The following is a 26,281-nucleotide window of genomic DNA, read 5'->3' as shown; positions in this document are numbered from 1 at the left end:
TCCTCAAAAAACCTTCTCTTGATCCAACCTCCCCATCCAACTACTGCCCTATTTCCCTACTCCCTCTCTTGCCTCAAAGCTTCTCAAAAGCCAGTATATGCATGCCTATCCCATTTCCTTACATTAAACTTCCTCCTCGACCTACTGCAATCTGGATTTCATCCCCATCACTCCACACTCGTTAAGGTTACCAACGACCTACATACAGCAAAATCAAAAGTCCAATTCTCTCTGCTTATCCTCCTTAAAGGATTACTTTCTGTTATAATTTTTAAGCTAAACAACTAACATATTAAAGTTAATAAACATTAATTAAAACCTACTGACATATATTTTCTCCAAAACGAAGTTTCATAACGTTCTAAAAGTTATATCTTTTATTTGCCGATGATGTCACGTTATCCTGCCCACTATTTTCAGCACTGCATGTTCAAAATACTTAAACCAATAACTTTGTGTTTAAAGCGCCATTTTGAAACCTATGTATTGTAAACGGATTGGTACAGAGCAAAGGATACCCACGGAGTGGGTTTGGAAAACAATTAAATTTGCAGACAAGATTTCTGATATACGGTAGAGATATGTTAATGAAATGCTATTGATAAAAAGTGTATTTGGGGTAGTTAGTTGGTAACATGCATAGAAAATATTTACTTACAGTGGCCCTTTAATCTGTCCGCAGCCTTTGATACTGTTGTTGACTACCCTCATTTGCTCCAAACCCTTGATATTTGTGACACAGCCCTCTTGTGGTTCTCTTCCTACCTGTCAAACCATACCTTTAGTGTAGCCTTCTCTGGGGCCTCCTCACCACTTTTTGTTGGGGTACCACAAGGCTCTGTCCTCGGTCCCCTTCTCTTCTCAATCTACACGTCATCATTAGGTTCCCTAATAAAGTCCCACGGGTTCCAATATCATTTGTATGCAGACGACATCCAAATCTACTTCTCTGCACCAGACCTAACTCTTTTCTTGCTAACCTGTGTCACTAACTGTCTCTCTCACTACCTCAAGCTTAATCTCTCCAAAACTGAGCTCCTTATTTTCCCTCCTTCTTCCAAAATCTCTACCCCCAATCTCTCTATAACTGTCGACAACTCCATTATTAGCCCTACCCCGCATGCCCGATGTCTTGGAGCCACACTTGACTCAGATCTTTCTTTCACTCCTCACATTGTCCTTAGCTAAATCGTGCCGCTTCTACCTTAAAAACCATCTTTAAAATGAGACATTTCCTTACACAAGACACAACTAAGATTTTAATCAAATCTCTCATCCTTTCCTGCCTTGATTACTGCAACTCTGTCCTCTCTGGTCTCCCCAGCTGCTGCCTAGCTCCTTTACAATCCATAATGAATGCCTCTGCCAGGCTCATCTACCTTACACGTCTCTCTTCATCTGCTGCACCTCTCTGCCAATCCCTTCACTGGCTTCCTCTTGCCTACAGGATTAAACACAAAATTCTCACTTTGACATACAAAGCCCTCAACTGCACTGCTCCCCTCTATATCTCAGACCTTGTCTCCAGATACTCTCCGTCCCGTCCCACCCCCTTCGCTCTGCTCATGACCTCCTACTCTCCTCCTCTCGTTACCTCCTCACACTCCTGCTTACAGGACTTCTCCAGACTGGCTCCCATCTTGTGGAACTCTCTGCCTCGCTCCACAAGACTATCCCCTAGTTTTGAAAACTTCAAGCGCTCCCTAAAGACTCTACTGTTCAGGGATGTATACAACCTACACTAAACCTTTCTTTATACAGTTTCCTCTCCTCCATTGCTATTCCCTTGAACCCCCTTAGTATGTAAGCCTAAGAGACATGCTGTTTGTAGATCACCTTCTTTAGAGCTGACTACAACAGTGCGACTCTTGGCAGGGCCCTCTACCAGTCTGATCCCTATAAATGTTTCATTGTATTCCGCCTATGTTTATTTCACTGGGGAATCTGTTGGTGCTCTACAAATAACCGATAACAATATATATGATCTTCTGCAAGTGCCAAATGTACTATATATTGGTAAAACGCATAGAGAGTTGAAGGAGCAAATTAAAGAACATAAAAAAGATATTAAAAATTTATGTATAACTGCGAGTAGTGTAGCCAGACATTTTGCAGATCATAATGGCAACAAAAAAGCATTGGAATTTAGAGGCTAAGAAATAATGAGTATGCAAGAGAGAGAAGGAAATATAGATCAAAGACGTTTGCAAATAGAATGTAAATGGAATTACAATCGAAGAACATTCAAACCTAATGGTATGAAAGAGGAGATTTCTTTTTAATTTGTGTGATGTTTTGATAGTATAAAATAATGAATGAATAGTCCTTTTGATTCACCTTGGATAATAGAAGGTTGAAAAAGGAAACAAAATGTATGTTCGTTACTATTTATATTTTCCCCATCTGCCACCAATATGTTTTTTTTTTTTTTTTTTAAAAACAAGTTAAACATCATATTATAATAGATTTTTAATAATGGTGAACTTTTTAATGAAGTTTATAAACAATGCACAATGTCGGCAACAGAGTTAAATATATACAATGTATATTTCACCCAAGCATGGAAATGAGGCCAACATTGTAAATAAATACATCAAGACGTGTACCAATTAAATGGAGCCGGATGAAGCCCAGTGTAACTTGGGTGAAATGCGTATAGCTTTTTAACTTAACGAGCAAGTTATCAGCTGAACACACTAGTATTTCTATCTTGGCAGCAAGATTAGAACCTGAATTAGACCAGACACGACAGGAGTGGTTACACCTAAGGGCCCAGGATACTGTTCTATTGGTGATAATACTGAAATAAGGAACCGCACCATCGAACATCTGTGATATGCAATCAGCTCACAGTACCTAGGATGGCTTGAGTGATCCCTATGATGGGGAGTCCCTATTGTGGATCATTTTAAAGTAGCGGTAGAGAGAAAGAGAGGTAACCGGTTATGAGCAGACCCGGTATGTACCATATACTCTGTTTTACCGCTGATGTAAAATGATCTAAAAGGGGGCACTGTTAAGCTCATGTCTGAGAGTTCAACTTGTGGCTGTACACGGCTGCACTGTTAAAATAAATTTTGATGCATCTGTACTTTAATGTTTATTCCAGAGTTTCTGAATATCAAGTTAATTATCTTTTGATGATGCTAAAATTACACACACACACACACACACACATATAAAAAAAAAATACACACATACACATATATATATACACACACATATATATATATATATACATATATATATATATATATATATATATATATATATAAATAAATATATTATATATATATATATATATATATATATATATATATATATACACACACACATATACATACACACAGTGGATATAAAAAGTATACACACCCCTGTTAAAATGGCAGGTTTTTGTGATGTAAAAAAATTAGACGAAGATAAATCATTTCAGAACTTTTTCCACCTTTAATGTGTCCTATAAACTATGCAACTCAATTGGAAAAAAGACTGAAATCACTCAGGTGAAGGGAAGTAAAAATAAAAAAACATAATTTATGCTTACCTGGTAAATTTATTTCTCTTGTAGTGTAGTCAGTCCACGGGTCATCCATTACTTATGGAATATATCTCTTCCTAACAGGAAGCTGCAAGAGGATCACCCAAGCAGAGCTGCTATATAGCTCCTCCCCTCACATGTCATATTCAGTCATTCGACCAAAACCAGACGAGAAAGGAGAAACCATAGGGTGCAGTGGTGACTGGAGTTTAATTAAAATTTAGATCTGCCTTAAAGACAGGGAGGGCCGTGGACTGACTACACTACAAGAGAAATAAATTTATCAGGTAAGCATAAATTATGTTTTCTCTTGTTAAGTGTAGTCAGTCCACGGGTCATCCATTACTTATGGAATCCCAATACCAAAGCTAAAGTACACGGATGAAGGGAGGGACAAGGCAGGAACATTAAACAGAAGGAACCACTGCCTGAAGTACCTTTCTCCCAAAAATAGCCTCCGAAGAAGCAAAAGTGTCAAATTTGTAAAATTTTGAAAAAGTGTGAAGTGAAGACCAAGTTGCAGCCTTGCAATCTGTTCAACCGAGGCCTCATTTTTAAAGGCCCAGGTGGAAGCCACAGCTCTAGTAGAATGAGCTGTAATCCTTTCAGGAGGCTGCTGTCCAGCAGTCTCATAGGCTAAACGTCTTATGCCTCGAAGCCAAAAAGAGAGAGAGGTAGCCGAAGCCTTTTGACCTCTTCTCTGTCCAGAGTAAACGACAAACAGGGAAGAAGTTTGACGAAAAATAGAACTTCAGGGCACGGACTACGTCCAGATTATGCAAAAGTCGTTCCTTCTTTGAAGAAGGGTTAGGACACAGTGATGGAACAACAATCTCTTTATTGATATTCCTGTTAGTAACTACCTTAGGTAAGAACCCAGGTTTAGTACGCAGAACTACCTTGTCTGAATGAAAAATCAGATAAGGAGAATCACAATGTAAGGCAGATAACTCAGACTCTTCGAGCCGAGGAAATAGCCATCAAAAACAGAACTTTCCAAGATAACAGCTTGATATCAATGGAATGAAGGGGTTCAAATGGAACGCCTTGCAGAACGTTAAGAACTAAGTTTAAGCTCCACGGCGGAGCAACAGTCTTAAACACAGGCTTAATCCTAGCTAAAGCCTGACAAAAAGCCTGAACGTCTGGAACTTCAGCCAGACGTTTGTGTAGAAGAATAGACAGAGCAGAAATCTGTCCCTTTAACGAACTAGCAGATAAGCCCTTTTCTAAACCCTCTTGTAGAAAGGACAATTATCCTAGGAATCCTAACCTTACTCCATGAGTAACTCTTGGATTCGCACCAATATAAATATTTACGCCATATCTTATGGTAAATTTTTCTGGTAACAGGCTTCCTAGCCTGTATTAAGGTATCAATAACCGACTCCGAGAAGCCACGCTTTGATAGAATCAAGCGTTCAATCTCCATGCAGTCAGCCTCAGAGAAATTAGATTTGGATGGTTGAAAGGACCCTGAATTAGAAGGTCCTGTCTCAGAGGCAGAGACCACGGTGGACAGGACAACATGTCCACTAGGTCTGCATACCAGGTCCTGCGTGGCCACGCAGGCGCTATCAGAATCACCGAAGCTCTCTCCTGTTTGATCTTGGCAATCAAACGAGGAAGCATCGGAAATGGTGGAAACACATAAGCCATGTTGAAGACCCAAGGGGCTGTCAGAGCATCTATCAGCACTGCTCCCGGGTCCCTGGACCTGGCTCCGTAATAAGGAAGCTTGGCGTTCTGGCGAGACGCCATGAGATCCAGATCTGGTTTGCCCCAACGATGAATCAGTTGAGCAAAGACCTCCGGATGAAGTTCCCACTCCCCCGGATGAAAAGTCTGGCGACTTAGAAAATCCGCCTCCCAGTTCTCCACGCCTGGGATGTAAATCGCTGACAGGTGGCAAGAGTGAGACTCTGCCCAGCGAATTATCTTTGAGACTTCCAACATCGCTAGGGAACTTCTGGTTCCCCCTTGATGGTTGATGTAAGCCACAGTCGTGATGTTGTCCGACTGAAATCTGATGAACCTCAGAGTTGCTAACTGAGGCCAAGCTAGGAGAGCATTGAATATTGCTCTTAATTCCAGAATATTTATTGGGAGGAGTTTCTCCTCCTGAGTCCATAATCCCTGAGCCTTCAGGGAGTTCCAGACTGCGCCCCAGCCTAGAAGGCTGGCGTCTGTTACAATCGTCCAATGGCCGAGAAAGCCACCATAGAAGAGAATCTCTGGTCTCTTGATCCAGATTTAGTAGGGGGGACAAATCTGAGTAATCCCCGTTCCACTGACTTAGCATGCACAATTGCAGCGGTCTGAGATGCAGGCGCGCAAATGGTACTATGTCCATTGCCGCTACCATTAAGCCGATTACTTCCATGCACTGAGCTACTGACGGGTGTGGAATGGAATGAAGGACACGGCAAGCATTTAGAAGTTTTGATAACCTGGCCTCTGTCAGGTAAATTTTCATCTCTACAGAATCTATAAGAGTCCCTAGAAAGGGAACTCTTGTAAGTGGTAATAGAGAACTCTTTTCCACGTTGACCTTCCACCCATGCGACCTCAGAAATGCCAGAACTATCTCTGTATGAGAGTTGGCAGTTTGAAAACTTGACGCTTGTATCAGAATGTCGTCTAGGTACGGAGTCACCGATATGCCTCGCGGTCTTAGTACCGCCAGAAGTGAGCCCAGAACTTTTGTAAAGATTCTTGGAGCCGTAGCTAATCCGAAGGGAAGAGCTACAAACTGGTAATGCCTGTCTAGGAAAGCAAATCTTAGGTACCGATAATGATCCTTGTGAATCGGTATGTGAAGGTAGGCATCCTTTAAATCCACTGTGGTCATGTACTGACCCTCTTGGATCATGGGAAGGATGGTTCGAATAGTTTCCATTTTGAATGATGGAACTCTTAGGAATTTGTTTAGGATTTTTAAGTCCAAGATTGGTCTGAAGGTTCCCTCTTTCTTGGGAACCACAAATAGATTTGAATAGAATCTTTGCCCGTGTTCCGTCCCCGGAACTGGGTGGATCACCCCCATTAGTAAGAGGTCTTGTACACAGCGTAGAAACGCCTCTTTCTTTATTTGGTTTGTTGATAACCTTGAAAGATGAAATCTCCCTCGTGGAGGAGAAGTTTTGAAGTCCAGGAGATATCCCTGAGATATGATCTCCAACGCCCAGGGATCCTGAACATCTCTTGCCCAAGCCTGGGCGAAGAGAGAAAGTCTGCCCCCCACTAGATCCGTTTCCGGATAGGGGGCCCTCTCTTCATGCTGTCTTAGGGGCAGCAGAAGGTTTCTTGGCCTGCTTGCCCTTGTTCCAGGACTGGTTAACTTTCCAGCCCTGCCTGTAACGAGCAACAGCTCCTTCCTGTTTTGGAGCAGAGGAAGTTGATGCTGCTCCTGCCTTGAAGTTACGAAAGGCACGAAAATTAGACTGTTTGGCCTTTGATTTGGCCCTGTCCTGAGGTAGAGCATGGCCCTTACCTCCCGTAATGTCAGCTATAATTTCTTTCAAGCCGGGCCCTAATAAGGTCTGCCCTTTGAAAGGAATATTAAGCAATTTAGATTTAGAAGTCACGTCAGCTGACCAGGATTTAAGCCATAGCGCTCTGCGCGCTTGGATGGCGAATCCGGAGTTCTTAGCCGTAAGTTTGGTTAAATGTACGACGGCATCAGAAACAAATGCGTTAGCTAGCTTAAGTGCTTTAAGCTTGTTCATAATTTCATCCAATGGAGCTGTGCGAATGGCCTCTTCCAGAGACTCAAACCAGAATGCCGCCGCAGCAGTGACAGGCGCAATGCATGCAAGGGGCTGTAAGATAAAACCTTGTTGAACAAACATTTTCTTAAGGTAACCCTCTAATTTCTTATCCATTGGATCTGAAAAGGCACAACTATCCTCCACCGGGATAGTGGTACGCTTAGCTAAAGTAGAAACTGCTCCCTCCACCTTAGGGACCGTCTGCCATAAGTCTCGTGTGGTGGCGTCTATAGGAAACATTTTCCTAAATATGGGAGGAGGGGAAAAAGGCACACCAGGTCTATCCCACTCCTTGCTAATAATCTCTGTAAGCCTTTTAGGTATAGGAAACACGTCAGTACACACCGGTACCGCATAGTATCTATCCAACCTACATAATTTTTCTGGAATTGCAACCGTGTTACAATCATTCAGAGCCGCTAATTCCTCCCCTAGCAATATGCAGAGGTTCTCAAGCTTAAATTTAAAATTAGAAATCTCTGAATCCAGTCTCCCTGGATCAGATCCGTCACCCACAGAATGAAGCTCTCCGTCTTCATGTTCTGCCAACTGTGACGCAGTATCTGACATGGCTCTCACCTCATCCGCGCGCTCTGTCCTTAACCCAGAGCTATCGCGCTTGCCTCTTAATTCTGGCAATTTAGATAATACTTCTGTCATAACAGTAGCCATGTCTTGCAAAGTGATTTGTAAGGGTCTCCCTGATGTACTTGGCGCCACAAAATCACGCACCTCCTGAGCGGGAGGCGAAGGTACTGACACGTGAGGAGAGTTAGTCGGCATAACTTCCCCCTCGTTGTCTGGTGATAATTTCTTTACATGTAAAGATTGACTTTTATTTAAAGTAACATCAATGCAATTAGTACACAAATTTCTATTGGGCTCCACATTGGCCTTTAAACATAGTGAACAAAGAGATTCATCTGTGTCAGACATGTTTAAACAGACTAGCAATGAGACTAGCAAGCTTGGAAATACTTTTCTAAATAAATTTACAAGCAATATAAAAAACGCTACTGTGCCTTTAAGAAGCACAAAAAGCTGTCACAGTTGAAATAACAATGAACCAAAATAGTTATAGCAACCAATTTTTCACAGTAAATGTATTAAGTTAGCAAAGGATTGCACCCACCAGCAAATGGATGATTAACCCCTTAATACCCAAAAACGGATAACAATTTAATAATTAACGTTTTTATCACAGTCAAAACACACTGTCACAGGTCTGCTGTGACTGATTACCTCCCTCAAAATGAATTTTGAAGACCCCTGAGCTCTCTAGAGACGATCTGGATCATGGAGGATGAAGTAGACAGATTGTGAGTGAATTTTTACTGCGCAAAAAAGCGCTAAAATAGGCCCCTCCCACTCATATTACAACAGTGGGGAAGCTCAGATAACTGTTTCTATGCAGAAAACAAAGATGGCCATGTGGTAAAAATCATGCCCCAATAAGTTTTATCACCAAGTACCTCACAAAAAACGATTAACATGCCAGTAAACGTTTTAAACATACATTTGAAAAGTTATGAAGTGTTATTAATAAGCCTGCTACCAGTCGCTTTTACTGCAGTTAAGGCTCATACATTATTTCAGTATTAACAGTATTTTCAGAGTCAATTCCATTCCTTAGAAAAATACATTCAGTGTACACACACTCATCAGCCTAATACCAGTCGCTATCACTGCATTTAAGGCTGAACTTACGTTACATTGGTATCAGCAGTATTTTCTCAGTCAATTTCATTCCTCAGAAAAATAATTTACTGCACATACCTCATTTGCAGGGGGGCCCTGCATGCTATTCCCCTTTTTCTGAAGTTACCTCACTCCTCAGATGAGAACAGCCAGTGGATCTTAGTTACGTCTGCTAAGATCATAGAAAACGCAGGCAGATTCTTCTTCTGATGCTGCCTGAGAACAAACAGCACACTCCGGTGCCATTTAAAATAACAAACTTTTGATTGAAGAAATAAACTAAGTTAAAAAACACCACAGACCTCTCACAGCGACCTATCTTTAGTTAGGCTGCAAGAGAATGACTGAATATGACATGTGAGGGGAGGAGCTATATAGCAGCTCTGCTTGGGTGATCCTCTTGCAGCTTCCTGTTAGGAAGAGATATATTCCATAAGTAATGGATGACCCGTGGACTGACTACACTTAACAAGCGAAAGTAAAATATGGTTGCATACATGTTTACACCCTTAAACTAATACTTTGTTGGAGCACCTTTTGATTTTATTACAGCACTCACGTCTTTTTGGGTATGAGTCTACCAGCATGACACATCTTGACTAATTTTTTTTACATCACAGAAACCTGACATTTTAACAGGGGTGTGTAGACTTTTTTTATCCACTGTATGTATGTATGTATGTATGTATGTATGTATGTATGTATGTATGTATGTATGTATGTATGTATGTATGTATGTATGTATATATATATATATATATATATATATATATATATATATATATATATATATATATATATTATATATATATATATATATATATATATATATATATATATATATATATATACATACATACATATACACACACACATACACATATTTGTCTATAAATATACTGTACTATCATATTTTCACTCTTATTCATATATCAAAAATAATCACAATAATTCATGGTACATGCTGTCTACACAACAGGTGTAAGTGTGAAATAGATGTTATTAAGGCCACAATGAAGGTAGTTATATACATATATACACACAAATACACATACACTTATATTTCACAGCTTTGAGGCCTAGAAAACATCCAGTCTCAGTAAATTTTATCTCATAGGGATGACCAAAAGTTTCCTTTTTCTTAAATTTACAGGGTGGCTCCTAGATTTAAAAATAATAATAAAAAAAAAAAAATTGTCGAGCCTTTCATTAAAACATCTATGCACAAATTAACATCCAGATTAAATTATTATAAAACTGACATGAAAGAGGTGATCCAGTCTGGGTCACATGAAGGAGCATAAGCATGAAAATAATTTCAAATCCAAGAGCTAGAGGAAGGCTCCATGCAACTACTCACTGAATATCTGGTATAGGCAGATAACTCTTAACAGAAGTATAACTACACACTGGGGCATGATATTGCTTAAGTTTTAAATTGTTCCTTGCTTTCAGAACACATACACATATAAAATAAAACTTAATCTTACAATCTAATGCTTCTTGCTTGATAGAGCTGTTTAAGAGCATCATTGCAGTGGCAGCATCAATGTCAGAATCTAAAAGAAACAAAACACTTTGTATTCTAAGCTTTAAAGAATGTACGATTGAACTGAAAGTAGACTGCATGCCATGACAATCTGTAAGGTATTTGTTAAAGTGAATGTAAACTTGAGCGTACTCGCTCACGTCATAGGATAGAATATAAAACATTTGTGAGACTTTTATTCGTCAAATTTGTACTATATACTAGTCTTCTGAGATTTTTACCTTTTAATGCTAATTTAAGTGCCATTTCTCCACCAGCCATATTGCTCAACTGATTGACAGATGATGAATCTGCAATCCACTTATTGTTGTTTCCCCCCGGGGCGTGACGTTTGTGCAAAGGGGCTGAACGCCCCAGTGGGAAACAACGATTAGTGGATTGCAGATTCAAAATCTGTCAATCAATTAAGTGATATGGCGGGCGGAAGAACAGTATTTATCGTTACAGCATTAAAAAAAAAAATATCTCAAAAGATCAGTATATAGTACAAATTTTATGAATGAAAGTCAAGAATTTATTAAAATTCTATCCTATGACTTGAGTGAGTACACTCAAGTTTACATTCACTTTAACACTATTATTGTAATGTAATATTCTGAAACCTCTTATGCTTATTTGCTAGCTTTTGTTTACTCCAATAGCATTTTATGACAAAGTGTATTCTAGAAGATACTAGGTCATGCCAACTGGAAATATAAATAAATCTAGAATTTACTCAATTACCCAGAACAAAATAAACCAAAATAATAACAGTTTGGTACATCAAAATAGCTCTGATTTAAAATGCCATATTACTCCAAGAGTTTGAATGTTTAATACATAACAGTTTACATAAAAATGCAATACAAAGTTTAAAAAAAAAAAAAAAAAAACACAAAAAAAACCAATGAACATCTTTCTCCCCTTAACAAATACTAATAAAGTGGCATACCTTTTGCCGAGCTTCCATGGTTCTGTTTCAGCATAGAACTTAAGAAATGCGGAGGTGATGACGCACTAAAAGAGATTTTGAAGTTGTATTTCATCAGTCTCATTTCAGTTATTTATAAAAATAAGTTAGACATTTTAATAGATTAAACAACAACTTAAAACACTGCCTTTCACCCAAATGAATTGTACTTGCTTTTGGGCAGGGGGAAGTGTATAAAACATTTTGTGTTGAAGTACAGACTTGTATCTAGCACAAAAAAGCTTGATAAACACCTCTACGGGCCTGATGTTTAAAGGATCGTCAGGTCTGTAAAAAATGCTTATTTTAGTCTCGTATGCCTCACAAAATCACCCAACAGGCTAAATGTTATAAAAAAAAAAAAAAAAGTGGGCTGACCCTTGCTTCCATAGGATAGTATAATGCTTGCTTCCTTTTAAACAATCCCACTACATCATGCTTACAGTGAATGCAGATCTTGGCAATGTGGAGGAGGCATGTTTACAAAACATATAATGCATGTTTAGTAAATATAAAAATGGTTTCTATTTAGTAAGCGTTCAAAAAATAACTTAATTTCACTGTAAATGCAGCAGATTTCTTACATTTGCTAATCCTGCCACTGAAAGGGTGGCAAGACAGGTATGAGAAGCAGTCAGATATTGTTCAGAACACTAGAACTTCCCAGTTATGTTTTCTCATTGTAATTGTAATACAGGTTACTCCCATAGAACGCCCATGAAATTCCCATGTTAAGGGTGAAGTCAGATATTGGGTAATCCTAGGATTACCTGGGTAAAAAAGCCAGATGTATTATCATAAATCCCTTCAGAGTGCGGAGTCACCGCATGAAACACATACGGCATGCACTGTAATTCCCCCATCTTCACTATCTTTTTTGCCTAAGTCTGGGGGCTTCAAGGGGTGCGAAGCCCCCCTTGTAAGACTCATTACCCAAGGTTCACTTGGGGTGGATGCCAGAGGATCAGCGGGGCGCCTTCCTTGAATCTCCCAGGCGGAGGCAAAATAAATAGTGTAGATGGGGGAATTACAGTACATCGGGCTGTACCCACAGCCGCTTGGGTAATGCCCAGATTTCTTACTTTACACGTAACACATATACACATACACACACATGCACACTATGTACAGTATGTGATCGCCATTGTTGCTAAAGAACAAAAGAAAACAAACAAATTAATGTGTTTTTACTTTTGGTGTGTTATTTTCTTTTGCACAGTAAAAATTGTACTATTTAAATAGAACACGTTTGGTATGGTACATTTGCAATATAAAAAACAAAAGTACTAAAAGAGTGTGACTAGTGACTATACAAATACAATGCTTAAAAAACTTTTTCCAATAACACATTTCAGAGCAGTGTAAAAAAAAAAACACAAACAAAAAAAACAAAACACTAGTTAAACAAAACAACTAAATGTATGCTTACCTGATAAATTAAATTATTATTTCGAGGTGGTGAATGTCCACGAGTGCATTACTTCTGGGATTCACTTCCTAGCCATTAGGAGGAGGCAAAGATTTCCCCAAAACTCCAAGGAGTATTCCATCTCTCCCACCTCATTGATTATACAGTTTAACGTATAGCCAAGAAAGGGAAATAGAATACAAGGAAGGAAAGTACAGAAACGGGGGAAAAACAGAATTTATGCTTAGCTGATAAATTGCTTTCTTTCCGGATATGGTGAGTCCACGGAATCATCAATTACTAGTGGGAATATCACTCCAGACCAGCAGGAGAAGGCAAAGAGCACCACAGCAAAGCTGCTATATATGTCACTTCCCTTACCCACAAACCCCAGTCAATCGATCGAAGGAAAAAGAAAAAAAGATAACATAAAAAGGTGTCTGAAGTTTCAGTAAAAATAACTGTCTTAAATAAAGGGCGGGCCATAGACTCACCATATCCGGAAATAAATTTATCAGGTAAACATAAATTATGTTTTCTTTCCTAAGATATGGTGAGTCCACGGAATCATCAATTACTAGTGGGAACCATAACCCAAGCTAGAGGACACAGATGATTAGGGAGGGACAATACAGGTAGACTTAAACAGAAGGCACCACCGCTTGTAGAACCCTTCTCCCAAAAGAAGCCTCAGCCAAAGCAAAAGTATCAAACTTATAACATTTTGAAAAAGTATGCAAAGAGGACCACGTTGCAGCCTTGCACAGAAGCTTCATTTTTGAATACCCAGGAAGAAGAACCAGCCCTCGTAGAATGAGCAGCGATTCTTTCAGGAGGCTGTTTTTCAGCAGTCTCATAGGCTAAACCAATAATACTCCGTAGCCAAAAAGAAAGAGAAGTAGCCGTAGCTTTCTGACCCTTGCGCTTCCCAGAAAAACAAACAAAGCAGAAGACTGACGAAAGTCCTTAGTCGCCTGAAGATAAAACTTCAAAGCACGCACGACATATAGGTTATGCAACAAACGCTGCTTAGGAGAAGAAGGATTAGGACACAAAGAAGGAACCACAATTTCCTGATTAATATTTCTGTTTGAGACAACCTTAGGTAAGAAACCTAATTTAGTACATAGGACCACCTTATCAGCATGAAAAATAAGATTAGGAGAATCAAACTGCAAAGCAGAAAGATCCAAAACTCTCAGAGAAGAAGAAATACCAACAAGAAACAAAACCTTCCAGGATAACATCTTAATATCTAAGGAATGCATAGGCTCAAATGGAGCCCGCTGCAAAACCTTAAGAACAAGATTAAGACTCCATGGAGGAGTAACAGGTTTAAACACAGGCCTGATCCTGACAAGGGCCTGACAAATAGATTGCACATCTGGCGCATCCGCCAAACGCTTATGCAATAAAATAGATAATGCAGAAATCTGACACTTCAAAGTACTAGCTGACAAACCCTTCTCCAGACCCTTCTGGAGAAAAGACAAAATCCTAGGAATCGTGACTGTACTCCAAGAGTAGCCCTGGATTCACACTATTACAGATATTTATGTCATATCTTATAGTAAATCTTTCTAGTCACAGGTTTACGAGCCTGAATCATAGTCTCAATGACCGACGCTTAGACAAAATTAAACGTTCAATCTCCAAGCAGTCAGCTTCAGAGAGACAAGATTTGGATGAAGAAAAGGACCCTGAAGTAGAAGGTCTTTGCTCAGAGGGAGTCTCCACGGAGGCAGAGACGACATATCAACTAGATATGCATACCAGATCCTGCGAGGCCATGCCGGCGCTATGAGAATCACTGATGCCCTCTCCTGCTTCATCTGAGCAATGACTCTTGGCAGGAGAGCAAATGGAGGAAAAAGATATGCTAGACTGAAATTCCAAGGGACCGCCAAAGCATCTATCAAGAAAGCTAGAGGATCCTCGGGAGCTTGGCATTCTGCCGTGAAGCCATGAGATCCAGTTCTGGCTGCCTCCATCTGAGGATTGAACTGGAAAACACCTCTGGGTGGAGTTCCCACTCCCCCAGATGAAAAGTCTGTCGGCTTAGAAAATCCGCTTCCCAATTGTCCACTCCTGGGATGTGGATCGCAGAAAGACAACAGTTGTGAGACTCCGCCCACTGGATAATTCGGGCCACCTCTGTCATGGCCAAGTGACCCCGAGTTCCCCCCTGGTGGTTGATATATGCCACCAAGGTTATGTTGTCCGCCTGGAATCTGATAAACCGGGCTAAAGCTAACTGAGGCCAGGCCAGCAGAGCATTAAAAATCGCTCTCAGTTCTAAGATGTTTATAGGGAGAACTGACTCCTCCCGGGACCATAGACCCTGACTCTTCAAGGAGTCCCAAACTGCTCCCCAACCCAGAAGGATGGCATCTGTGGTCACGATCACCCAGGAAGGTCTGCAGAAGCAAGTTCCCTGGGAGAGGTGTTCCTGAAACACCCACCACAGAAGAGAGACACTTGTCGCCTGATCCAGATCTATTTGCGGAGACAGATCCGCATAATCCCTGTTCCATTGTCTTAACATGCATAACTGCAGAGGTCTGAGATGGAACCAAGCAAACGGGATGATGTCCATGGAGGCTACCATCAGACCAATTACTTCCATACATTGAGCCACTGACGGCCAAAGAGAGGACTGAAGGACAAGACGAGAGTTGAAGATCTTTGACTTTCTGACTTCTGTCAGAAAAATCTTCATTAAGAGAGAATCTATTATGGTCCCCAAGAACACTACTCTTGTAGCTGGAATCAAAGAACTCTTTCCCAGATTCAAATTCCATCTGTGGGAACAAAGAAAAGACAAGATCTCTGTGTGAGAGTTTGCTTGTTGAAAAGACGGCGCATGAACCAGAATGTCGTCCAGATAAGGCGCTACTGCAATGCCCCGAGACCGGATCACTGCCAAAAGAACCCCTAGAACCTTTGAGAAAATTCTGGGAGCTATGGCAAGGCCGAATGGAAGAGCCACAAACTGAAAATGATTGTCCAAAAAAGCGAACCTCAGAAACTTGTGATGATCCCTGTGAATGGGAACATGAAGGTACGCATCCTTTAAATCTATAATTGTCATTAACTGACCCTCTTGAACTAGAGGAAGAATGGAACGAATAGTCTCCTTCTTGAAAGACGGTAATCTGAGGAACTTGTTTAGACATTTTAGATCTAGAATAGGTCTAAAAGTTCCCTCTTTTTTGGGAACCACAAACAGATTTGAGTAAAATCCTAGACCCAGTTCCTGCAGGGGAACTGGAACTATAACTCCTAGAGCAGAAAGATCCTTAACACAATTTAAGAATGCCTCTCTCTTTATCTGGTCTACAGATAATATTGAGAGAAGAAACCTGCCTCTAGGAGGAAAAGTCTTGAATTCTGTACCCCTGGGATACGATGTCCATGGCCCACAAGTCTGGGACATCATGTATCCAGGATTGAGAAAATTGAGAGAGTCTGCCCCCTACTGTATCCACTCCCGGATCAGGGGCCGATACTTAATGCTGACTTAGAGTCAGGCGAGGGTTTCTTAGACTATCTACCCTTGTTCCAAGACTGACCAGACTTCCAGGAAGACTCGGAATGATCTTGTTTGGAAGAAGAAGCGGAGGGTTTACCTCTGAAGTTACGAAAGGAACGAAAATTACTCAGACATCCTTTCTGCTTATTCTTCTTATCCTGAGGAAGGAAAGAGCCCTTTCCTCCCGAGATATCTGAAATTACTTCAGCCAAGCCAGGCCCAAACAAGGTCTTACCCTTGTAGGGAATTGCTATCAACTTAGACGAAACTTCCGCAGACCAGGATTTTAACCATAAAGCTCTGCAGACTAGAATTGCAAAACCAGACATTTTTGCCCCTAGCTTAATGACTTGTAAAGAAGCATCTGTAATAAAAGAATTGGCTAACTTAAGAGCCATAATCCTGTCTTGGATCTCCTCAAGAGGAGTATCTGTCTGAATAGAATCAGACAAGGCATCAAACCAGTAGGCTGCCAAACTGGTGACAGTAGCAATACAAACCGCAGGCTGCCATTGAAGACCCTGGTTAACATACATTTTCTTTAATAATGCCTCCAATTTCTTATCATTGGATCCTTAAAAGAACAACTATCCTCTATGGGAATAGTGGTTCTCTTAACCAAAGTGGAAATGGCACCTTCCACCTTAGGAACTGTTTGCCATGACTCCTTAATAGAATCAGCTATAGGAAACATCTTCTTAAAAATAGGAGATGGAGAAAAAGGAATACTAGGTCTCTCCCACTCCCGGGCAATAATCTCAGAAACAGAATACTTGTTCAATTTACTAGATTTCTTTAGGGTTGACAACGATAGTATCAGAGTCATCCAGGGTAGCCAAAACCTCCTTAAGTAACAAGCGGAGGTGTTCCAGCTTAAATCTGAAAGACATAACTTCAGCATCAGAAGGAGGAATTAAACTGCCTGAGTGAAATTTCACCCTCAGATGCCCCCTGAAGAATCTTCATCCTCAGACTTCTGAGTAGAAATACTTGGAGTAGCCACTTCAGGATCCAAAACCTTACATACTGTTTCTTTAAAATTTCCTTTTGCGCTTTCCCTGTAGCATGGGAAAAGCAGAGGTTGAGGAGAAAGCTGCGACACATCTGAAACAGGAGGCTCCTGAACAGCATCCCGCTTCAGCTAATGATGGCTCAGGATCAAAAAGTCTATTTCTGTAAGCTAAAGTTCTTTGAATTCAAGAAGAACAAAAAGGTACTGGGGGTTCTACCTGAGCATCAAAACATAAGCTACAAGTAACATCCTGTACAGCCTCCATAATTACAAAGCAAAGAAAGGAAAAAACTCCTTTTTTTTGTAATTCTTTAACAAAGGATAACACAAAATAGGGCAAGAAAAAAAAAATATTTCCCCTTAAATATTACCTATAAATTAAGGAAACATGCCCCACCTGCCCTACCTGACCAGCAACTTGCAGCAGACTGAAGGAAAAGCGATCCCGTTACAATCCGAATCCAGCAAGAAGCCTCCTAAACAGCAGAGCCATCTGAAACATGCGCACCTCACTCCACTTTTATAGGAAGTGAGGAAAAAAAGCGTGAAAAATACTCTGTCAGAGAAAACGGAAATGCCCTAAAAGGGGCGGTCCCTCAGACGAAAAAAAGCCGTTCATGTCAAAGGCTTTAAAAAGGCTAAACAAATAAAAACAAAACAAGCACACTTTAATCCGTTTTTAGTAATGGATTAAACACACTGAGCCATCAAAAAAATTAAAAAAAACTCCCCATATTAACAGTGCCTGCAAAACTGCCATTATAACCTGCACACTCAGGAAATAAAAAACATCCCCCTGCAGCTTTTAAAGCTGAATAAGTGCCACATTTTCCCTATTATATATAAAAATAAAAATTGGCACTTACCTTAAAATGTATCTGTCCGGCAACAGGACAGCTCACCTGGTTTGAGAGGATGCCTTCCCTCACATGGACCTGTGGAAAAACGGAAAGACTGAGTAAACTTACTCAGGCTATCTAAATTTAGTCAGCAAAATAACTTGGGAAAACGCAGTGAGGATTGTACCCCACAAGTTCCCAATTGCTTAAAAGCTACCACTGCCCTACTGAAGAGGCTGACATGGACTAAGGCTAGACCCTTTGGAAAAGATCAGAGCAAACCTACTCTGATCTACATTCAAGATTTTTTTATTTTAAAAGCAGACACCAAAACTTCACCTCCTCCTTGCACCGCAGACAAAGAAAATTACTAGGGTTTATGGGTAAGGGAAAGTGACATACATAGCAACTTTGCCTCCTCCTGCTGGCCAGGAGTGATATTCCCGCTAGTAATTGATGATTCTGTGGACTCACCATATCTTAGGAAAGAAATGATGTGCAATTATTTAACTGCCACTATAAAAAAAAATTGCACATAAAATTGGGGCGAGCGTCATGGACTCTCGTCATATCAAAAGAAATTAATCTATCAAGTAAGCACAAATACCCAAGCCGTGGAGTCCATGAGGGCAGGATAAAAATAAAGGCAGGTACCGAATTTCCAGACAATGCAGCCTGTAGGACTTTCCTACCAAAAGCAGTTTACAAATAAGAAAAGACATCAAAATGTTAGAATTTAGTAAAAGTGTGTAGGGATGACCATGTTGCTGCATTACAAATTTGTTCTACTGAAGCCTCATTTTTAAAAGCCCAGGAAGTAGAAACTGATCTGGTAGAATGAGCAGTAATACGTTTTGGAGGACTGGAAGATTGTCTTAAGTCCATAGTAGCCTGAAGATAAAACTTTAAGGCATGAACCACATCCAAATTAAGCAAAAGGTCTTCCTTTAGAATTTTGCAGATTGGGACAAAGAAGGAACTACAATTTCTCTACTAATGTTATCTGAAGAAAACACATTTTCCGTAAACAAATCAAACAGTTTTTAGAACTGCTTTAGCCTGATGAAAAAAATTAAAATAAGAGGCATCACAAGAAAGAGCAGAAAGTTGAGACTCTCCTAGCAAAAAAAAAATGCTAAGAGAAACAAAATTTTTTAGAAGACAGTAAATGAATGTCAAGAGAGTGCACATGTTTAAACTGAACAGACTGTAAAAGTTTTAGAACCAAATCTGAGGTTCCAAGGAGGAGAGATATAACCGGTCTTAATCTGCTAGAGGTTGAACAAAACTTTGTACATTAGGAAGTTTAGCTATCTTTTTTATGAAAAACAAAACAAACAAACAAAAAAAACCGAGCACTGCGTTCTGACCCTTCAAAGAACTAGCAGACAGACCTTTATCCAAAATCTTCTGTAAAAATTTAAAAAAATCCTAGGAATTCTAAAAGAAAGCCAAGAAAAAAAAAAAAAAGTGCTTTTCACACCAAAAAAGAAAACATTTCAGATCTTATGATAAATCTTTCTCGTAACAGGATTCCTTGCCTCAATTAAAGTATTTATCACTAAATCTGAAAGGCCTTGTTGCCTCAAGATTATACGTTCAATCACAAACTAGTTAGCCTCGGTCCAGTTCATCAGGTTTCAGTCGGACAACATAACTTCAGTAGCTTACATCAATCATCAGGGAGGAATGAGGAGTTCCTTAGCGATGACAGAGGTAACGAAAATAATTCAGTGGGCAGAATCCCACTCTTGCTGTCTGTCGGGGATTCACATCCCAGGGGTGGACAACTGGGAGGCGGCCTTCCTGAGCAGGCAGACCTTTCATCCGGGGGAGTGGGAACTCCATCCGGAAGTGTTTTCCAGCCCGATTCTCAAATGGGGTCAGCCGGAATTGGATCTCATAGCATCTCGGCAGAATGCCAAGCATCCAAGGTACGGGTCAAGGTCCAGGGACCCTCAGACAGTACTGATAGACACCCTGGCGGTACCTTGGACCTTCAGTTTAGCATACCTATTTCCTACATTTGTTCTTCTTCCTCCGGTTATTGCTTGAATCAAGCAGGAGAGGGCCTCGGTGATCCTAATTGCACTGGCTTGGCCTCACAGGATTTGGTATGCAGATCTGGTGGACATGTCATCTCTGCCACCCTGGAGACTTCCGTTGAGGAAGGACCTTCTAATTCAAGGACCCTTCCTTCACCCAAATCTAGTTTCTCTGAAGCTGACTGCTTGGAGATTGAACGCTTAATTTTACCCAAGCTGGGTTTTTCAGAATCGGTCATAAAGACCATGATTCAGGCTCATAAAGCTGTAACTAGAAAGATTTACCATAAGATATGGCATAAATATCTTTATTGGTGTGAATCCAATGGCTACTCCTGGAGTAGTTAGGATTCCTAGAATTTTGTCCTTTCTCCAAGAGGGTCTGGAGAAAGGATTAGCGACAAGTTCCCTAAAGGGTCAAATTTCTGCCTTATCTATTTTGTTACACAAACGTCTGGCAGATGTTCCAGATGTGCAATCCTTTTGTCAGGCCTTGATCAGGATCAGACCTGTGTTCAAACCAGTTACTCCTCCATGGAGTCTTAATTTGGTTCTCAAAGTTCTTCAAGGGGCTCAGTTTGAGCCTATGCATTCCTTAGATATTAGGTTGTTATCTTGGAAAGTTTTATTTCTTGTTGATATTTCTTCTGCTCGCAGTGTGTCAGAGCTCTCGGCATTGCAGTACGAGTCCCCTTACCTTATATTTCATTCAGATAAGGTAGTTTTACGTACTAAATTAGTATTTCTTCCTAAAGTTGTTTCTGATCGGAACATTAATCAGGAGATTGTTGTTCGTTCCTTGTGTCCTAATCCTACTGCTCAGAAGTAATGGCTTCTGCACAATTTGGACGTGGTTCGTGCCTTAAAATTTTACCTGCAGGCGACTAAGGATTTTCGTCAGTCTTCTGCTTTGTTTGTGGTTTTCTCAGGAAAACGTAAGGAACAGAAAGCTACGGCTACTTCTCTTTCTTTTTGGCTGAAGAGTATTATACGTTTTGCATACGAGACTGCTGGACAGCAGCCTCCAGAGAGAGTTACGGCTCATTCCACGAGGGCTGTTGCTTCCTCATGGGCATTCAAGAATGAAGCTTCTGTGGAACAGATTTGCAAGTCTGCAAATTGGTCCTCTCTTCACACTTTTTCAAAATTCTACAAATGTGACACTTTTGCCTCGGCTGAGGCCGCTTTTGGGAGAAAGGTTCTTTAAGTAGTGGTGCCTTCCGTTTAGGTTCCCTGTCTTGTCCCTCCCGTCTCATCTGTGTACTCTAGCTTGGGTATTGATTCCCAAATAGTAATTAAGATGATACGTGGACTTCGTGTCAATAAAAAGAAAAGAATTTATGCTTACCTGATAAATTTGTTTCTTTTTTGACACGATAAGTCCACGGCCCGCTCTGTTTTTGTAAGACAGGTTGTGGGTTATTATAAACTTCAGACACCTCTACACCTTGTTACTTCCTGTCTCTCCTTTACTTCGGTCGAATGACTGGGTTGGGAGGGAAGGGAGGTGATATTTAACAGCTTTGCTGTGGTGCTCTTTGCCGCCTCCTGCAGGGCAGGAGTGGTATTCCCAATAGTAATTAAGATGATCTGTGGACTCATCGTGTCAAAAAAAAGAAACAAATTTTTCAGGTAAGCATAAATTTTCTTTTTTCAAATAAAGATAGCAAGAGAACAAAGAGAAATTGATAATAGGAGTAAACTAGAAAGTTGCTTAAAATTGCGTGCTCTATCTGAATGACAAAAGAAAAAAATTGGGTTCAGTGTCCCTTTTCAGTTTACTATTGGTTATCAATTTAATCTCTTAAGGACAAATGACGGAATTTTTCCGTCATAAAACAATTGAGCAAACTGAAAGCTGTGTCCTTAAAGGGTTAATTATTGGAACTATGTATTCCATTTCCCAATGATTAAGTTTATCTAGTTTGTGTTCCAATCCACCATGTAATTCCGCGTGAAGATCGCTCTCAGTTCCAGAATGTTTATAGGTAGAACAGACTGAGTCCAAACTCCCTGAGCCTTTAGGGAGCCCCAGACTGCTCCCCATCCAAGAAGGCTGGAGTCTGTCACAATCACCCAAGATGGTCTGTAAAAGCAGGTTCCCTGGGAGAGATGATCCAGAGACAACAACCATTGAAGAGAATCCCTTGTCTCCTGCTTCAGAAGTATTCGAGGAGACAAATCCGCATAATCTCCGTTCCATTGCCTGAGCATGTTTAACTGCAGAGGTCGGAGATGGAACCGGGCAAACGGGATGATGTCCATTGAAGCCCCCATCAGCCCGATTACCTCCATGCACTGGGCCACTGATGGCCGAGGAGTGGACTGAAGGGCTAGACAAGTATTGATAATCTTTGATTTCCTGACTTCTGTCAGCAATATCTTCATTGATAGGGAATCTATTATGGTTCACAGGAAAGTTACCCTTGTATTTGGGACTAAGGAACTCTTTTCCAAATGTACCTTCCATCTGTCAGATCGCAGGAAGGATAACAGCATTTCCATGTGGGATCTTGCCTGTTGTAAGGATGGCGCCTGGACTAGGATGTCGTCCAGATAGGGCGCCACTGCAATGCCCCGTAACCGAACCCAGAATCTTTGAGATTTAAGACCGATGGGCAGAGCCACAAATTGTAAGTGTTTGTCTAGAAAGGCAAACCTTAAAAACCTGTGAATGGGAACATGCAAGTACGCGTCCTTTAAATCCACCATTGTCATAAATTGACCCTCTTGGACCAAAGGGAGAATGGAACGGATAGTTTCCATCTTGAAGGACGGTACTCTGAGGAATTTGTTTAGACTCTTGAGATCTAATATAGGCCTGAAGGTTCCCTCTTTTTTGGGAACCACAAACAGATTGGAATAAAATCCCAGACCGCGTTCCTGAATCGGAACAGGGACTATCACTCCCAGGTCGGAGAGGTCTCTTACATAGTATAAGAACGCCTCTCTTTTTGTCTGGTCTACAGATAATCTTGAAAGCAGAAACCTGCCTCTGGGAGGAAAGCCTTTGAACTCTAGTTTGTATCCCTGGGACACCATTTCTACTGCCCAGGGATCCTGCACATCTCGAATCAAAGCCTGAGCGAAGAAGGAAAGTCTACCCCCTACAAGATCCGGTCCCGGATCGGGGGCAGGCCCTTCATGCTGTCTTTGATTCAATAGCAGGCTTCTTGGATTGTTTTCCCTTATTCCAAGACTGATTGTGTCTCCATGAAGGTTTAGACTGTTCCTGCTTGGAGGTGGAAGAGGAAGAATTTCCCTTGAAATTTCGAAAGGAACGAAAATTACTCTGTCGTCCCTTTTGTTGGTTTCTCTTATCCTGAGGGAGAAGATGACCCTTACCTCCTGTAATATCAGAGATTATTTCCATCAAGCCAGGTCCAAACAAGGTCTTTCCCTTGTAAGGAATTGCTAAAAGCTTAGACCAAGGTTTTAACCATAAGGCTCTGCAAGCTAGAACAGAGAAACCTGAAATCTTTGCTCCCAGTTTGATAACTTGAAGGGAAGCATCCGTAATAAAGGAATTAGCCAATTTAAGAGCTTTAATCCTATCCTGGATATCATCCAGGGAAGTTTCAGTCCTGATAGCATCAGACAATGCATCAAACCAATATGCCGCCGCACTAGTGATGGTAGCAATGCACACAGCTGGCTGCCATTGTAAGCCCTGGTGTACATACACCTTTTTGAGAAACCCCTCTAATTTTTTGTCCATAGGATCTTTGAAATCACAACTATCCTCTATGGGAATAGTTCACTTAGCTAAGGTGGAAACGGCTCCTTCCACCTTGGGGACTGTTTGCCAAGCCTCCTTAACAGAGTCGGCTATGGGAAACATCTTTTTTAATATAGGAGATGGAGAAAAAAGGTATACCCGGTCTCTCCCACTCCTTAGCAATGATCTCAGAAGCTCGGTCTGGTACCGGGAAAACGTCTATAGAGGAAGATACCTCAAAATATTTGTTCAGCTTACTGGATTTCTTAGGATTAACAACGACCGTGGAGTCGCTGTCATCCAATGTAGCTAAAACCTCCTTAAGTAACAAACGGAGGTGTTCTAGCTTAAACCTGAAGGATACAACTTCAGTATCAGCAAGAGGCATTACACTGTCAGAATCTGAAATTTCACCTTCAGATGCTGCTACGTTATCCTCCTAAGGCTTCTGTGAGGGGACATCTGAGATAGCAATAACTGCGTCAGAAACCTCGCTTACTGAATGTCTGATTTTCCTCTTACGCTTTCCCTGCAACATTGGGAAAGCAGACAACGCATCTGAAACTGCAGAAGACATGAGAGAAGCGATGTCTTTTAAAGTAACCCCCAGCAGGAGCTAGAGAGTAAGTGCAGGGCACTGCATGTAAGGGCGGTGAAATTTGGGATGCTTGAGGAGAAAGCTGCGGCATATATTGAACATTGTCATTGGATTCCTGAACAGCATCCTCTTTAGAGAATGTTGGCTCAGAAAAAATTCTATCCCTGTAGCTTAAAGTCCTCTCAATACACGAGAAACAGAAAGGGATTGGTGGTTCCACGTTGGCATCAAAACATAAGGAACAAAGTGACACTTTGCAAGGCCTCTTGGTCCATTCTGACTTTAAATGAAACAATTTTTCATAAAACACAAAAAACTTTAATAAAAATTAACATACAAAAATTTTTACTGTCCCTTTAAATTTAAAAACGGCAACTTTTTTTTTTCCCCTTTAATTATCAATTGAAGTTAGACAGGCTAGAAGGCTAAACTAAAACTACAGAGCACCTCTACACCTCAGCAATACTTTGCTGAGGTGCCTACCTGACCGATGAAACCTCTGAGCAGGAGCCGTTTCAGATCTGGGACTCGCAGCAACAGAAGAGTACAGTCTCTGTTTAAACACGCAAATGAATTCTGAGATGCGTATTAGACAGATAGCGACATAACTTCTCCTCCGTTGTAGGAAGTGAATGGGAAAAAAGGGCACGCATACACAAATGCCGCCTCCTCTTGTCCCGCCCATCGTGGGCGTAGCCAATGTATCAATCTCCCGGTCTGTATACTTGTTAAAGTAAATGCCGGGAGATATAATAACCGCCATTACAGATACCTGCCCCAGTGCCTGCGACTTTGCTGTCTCATAGTGTCTCCTGATAACCAGGATAATTTATGTAATACAATATAAAGTGCCCCTTTCTGAATAAAGGCTTCCTTATATGTCCCTCATATGAAGTAATGTGCCCAACTTTTTCTGACTCCGTTATCCTAGAAATCAAGTCTGCACTTACCTCCTCTTCTGTCTGATAGCAAAGCAGATCCCAGGTTTGAGAGGTCCTCTCCCTCACATGGACCTGTGGCAAAAAAAGAAAGGACTGAGTAAGACTTCTCACTTTTTCAGAGTTAGGGCAGCATCAGTATGGGAGGCACAGTGAGAATTCTGTCCCACAAGTTCCCATTGCTCTAAATCCACCACTGCTCTACTGAAGAGACTGATACGGACTACATCCCAGGATGAAGCAGCACAATCTTTTACTACTTTAAAAATAATAAACTCTTGATTGAAGAATCTTTTCTAACACCTAATTTACCACCTCCTTGCTCTTAACGTAGGTAAAGAGAATGACTGGGTTGGGAGGGAAGGGAGGCGATATTTAACAGCTTTGCTGTGGTGCTCTTTGTCGCCTCCTGAAGGGCAGAAGTGGTATTCCCAATAGTAATTAAGATGACCTGTGGACTCATCGTGTCATTAAAAGAAAGAAAGTTCAGAACTCTGGACAGCACTTTTTTATTGGTGGATGAATTTATCCACCAATCAGCAAGAACAACCCAGGTTGTTCACCAAAAATGGTCCGGCATCTAAACTTACATTGTATTTCAAATAAAGATATCAAGAGAATGAAGAAAATTTTATAATAGAAGTAAACTAGAAAGTTGCTTAAAATTTCATGCTCTGTCTGAATCAC

At 40.8% G+C, this 26,281-nt stretch overlaps 1 protein-coding gene across 3 annotated transcripts in view; it reads right to left on the bottom strand.

The window, feature by feature from the left end:
• FOXN2 (forkhead box N2) overlaps positions 1–26,281 on the bottom strand; it is a 156,991-nt gene that overhangs the window by 64,538 nt on the left and 66,172 nt on the right. For 2 of the 3 annotated variants that reach the window (XM_053712218.1, XM_053712219.1), the window contains exons 4-5: positions 11,487–11,551; positions 10,497–10,565 (exon numbers count right to left, since the gene is read on the bottom strand). In XM_053712218.1, the coding sequence (XP_053568193.1) occupies positions 10,497–10,565; positions 11,487–11,551 (134 nt within the window). The remainder of the gene's footprint in view (positions 1–10,496; positions 10,566–11,486; positions 11,552–26,281) is intronic. The other variant, XM_053712220.1, reaches the window with a different exon arrangement.

Source organism: Bombina bombina, chromosome 4, assembly GCF_027579735.1.
Source record: "Bombina bombina isolate aBomBom1 chromosome 4, aBomBom1.pri, whole genome shotgun sequence".
NCBI lineage: Eukaryota > Metazoa > Chordata > Amphibia > Anura > Bombinatoridae > Bombina > Bombina bombina.
The sequence above is the reverse complement of the archived record's forward strand: the minus strand, read 5'-3'. Positions and strand labels throughout refer to the sequence as shown.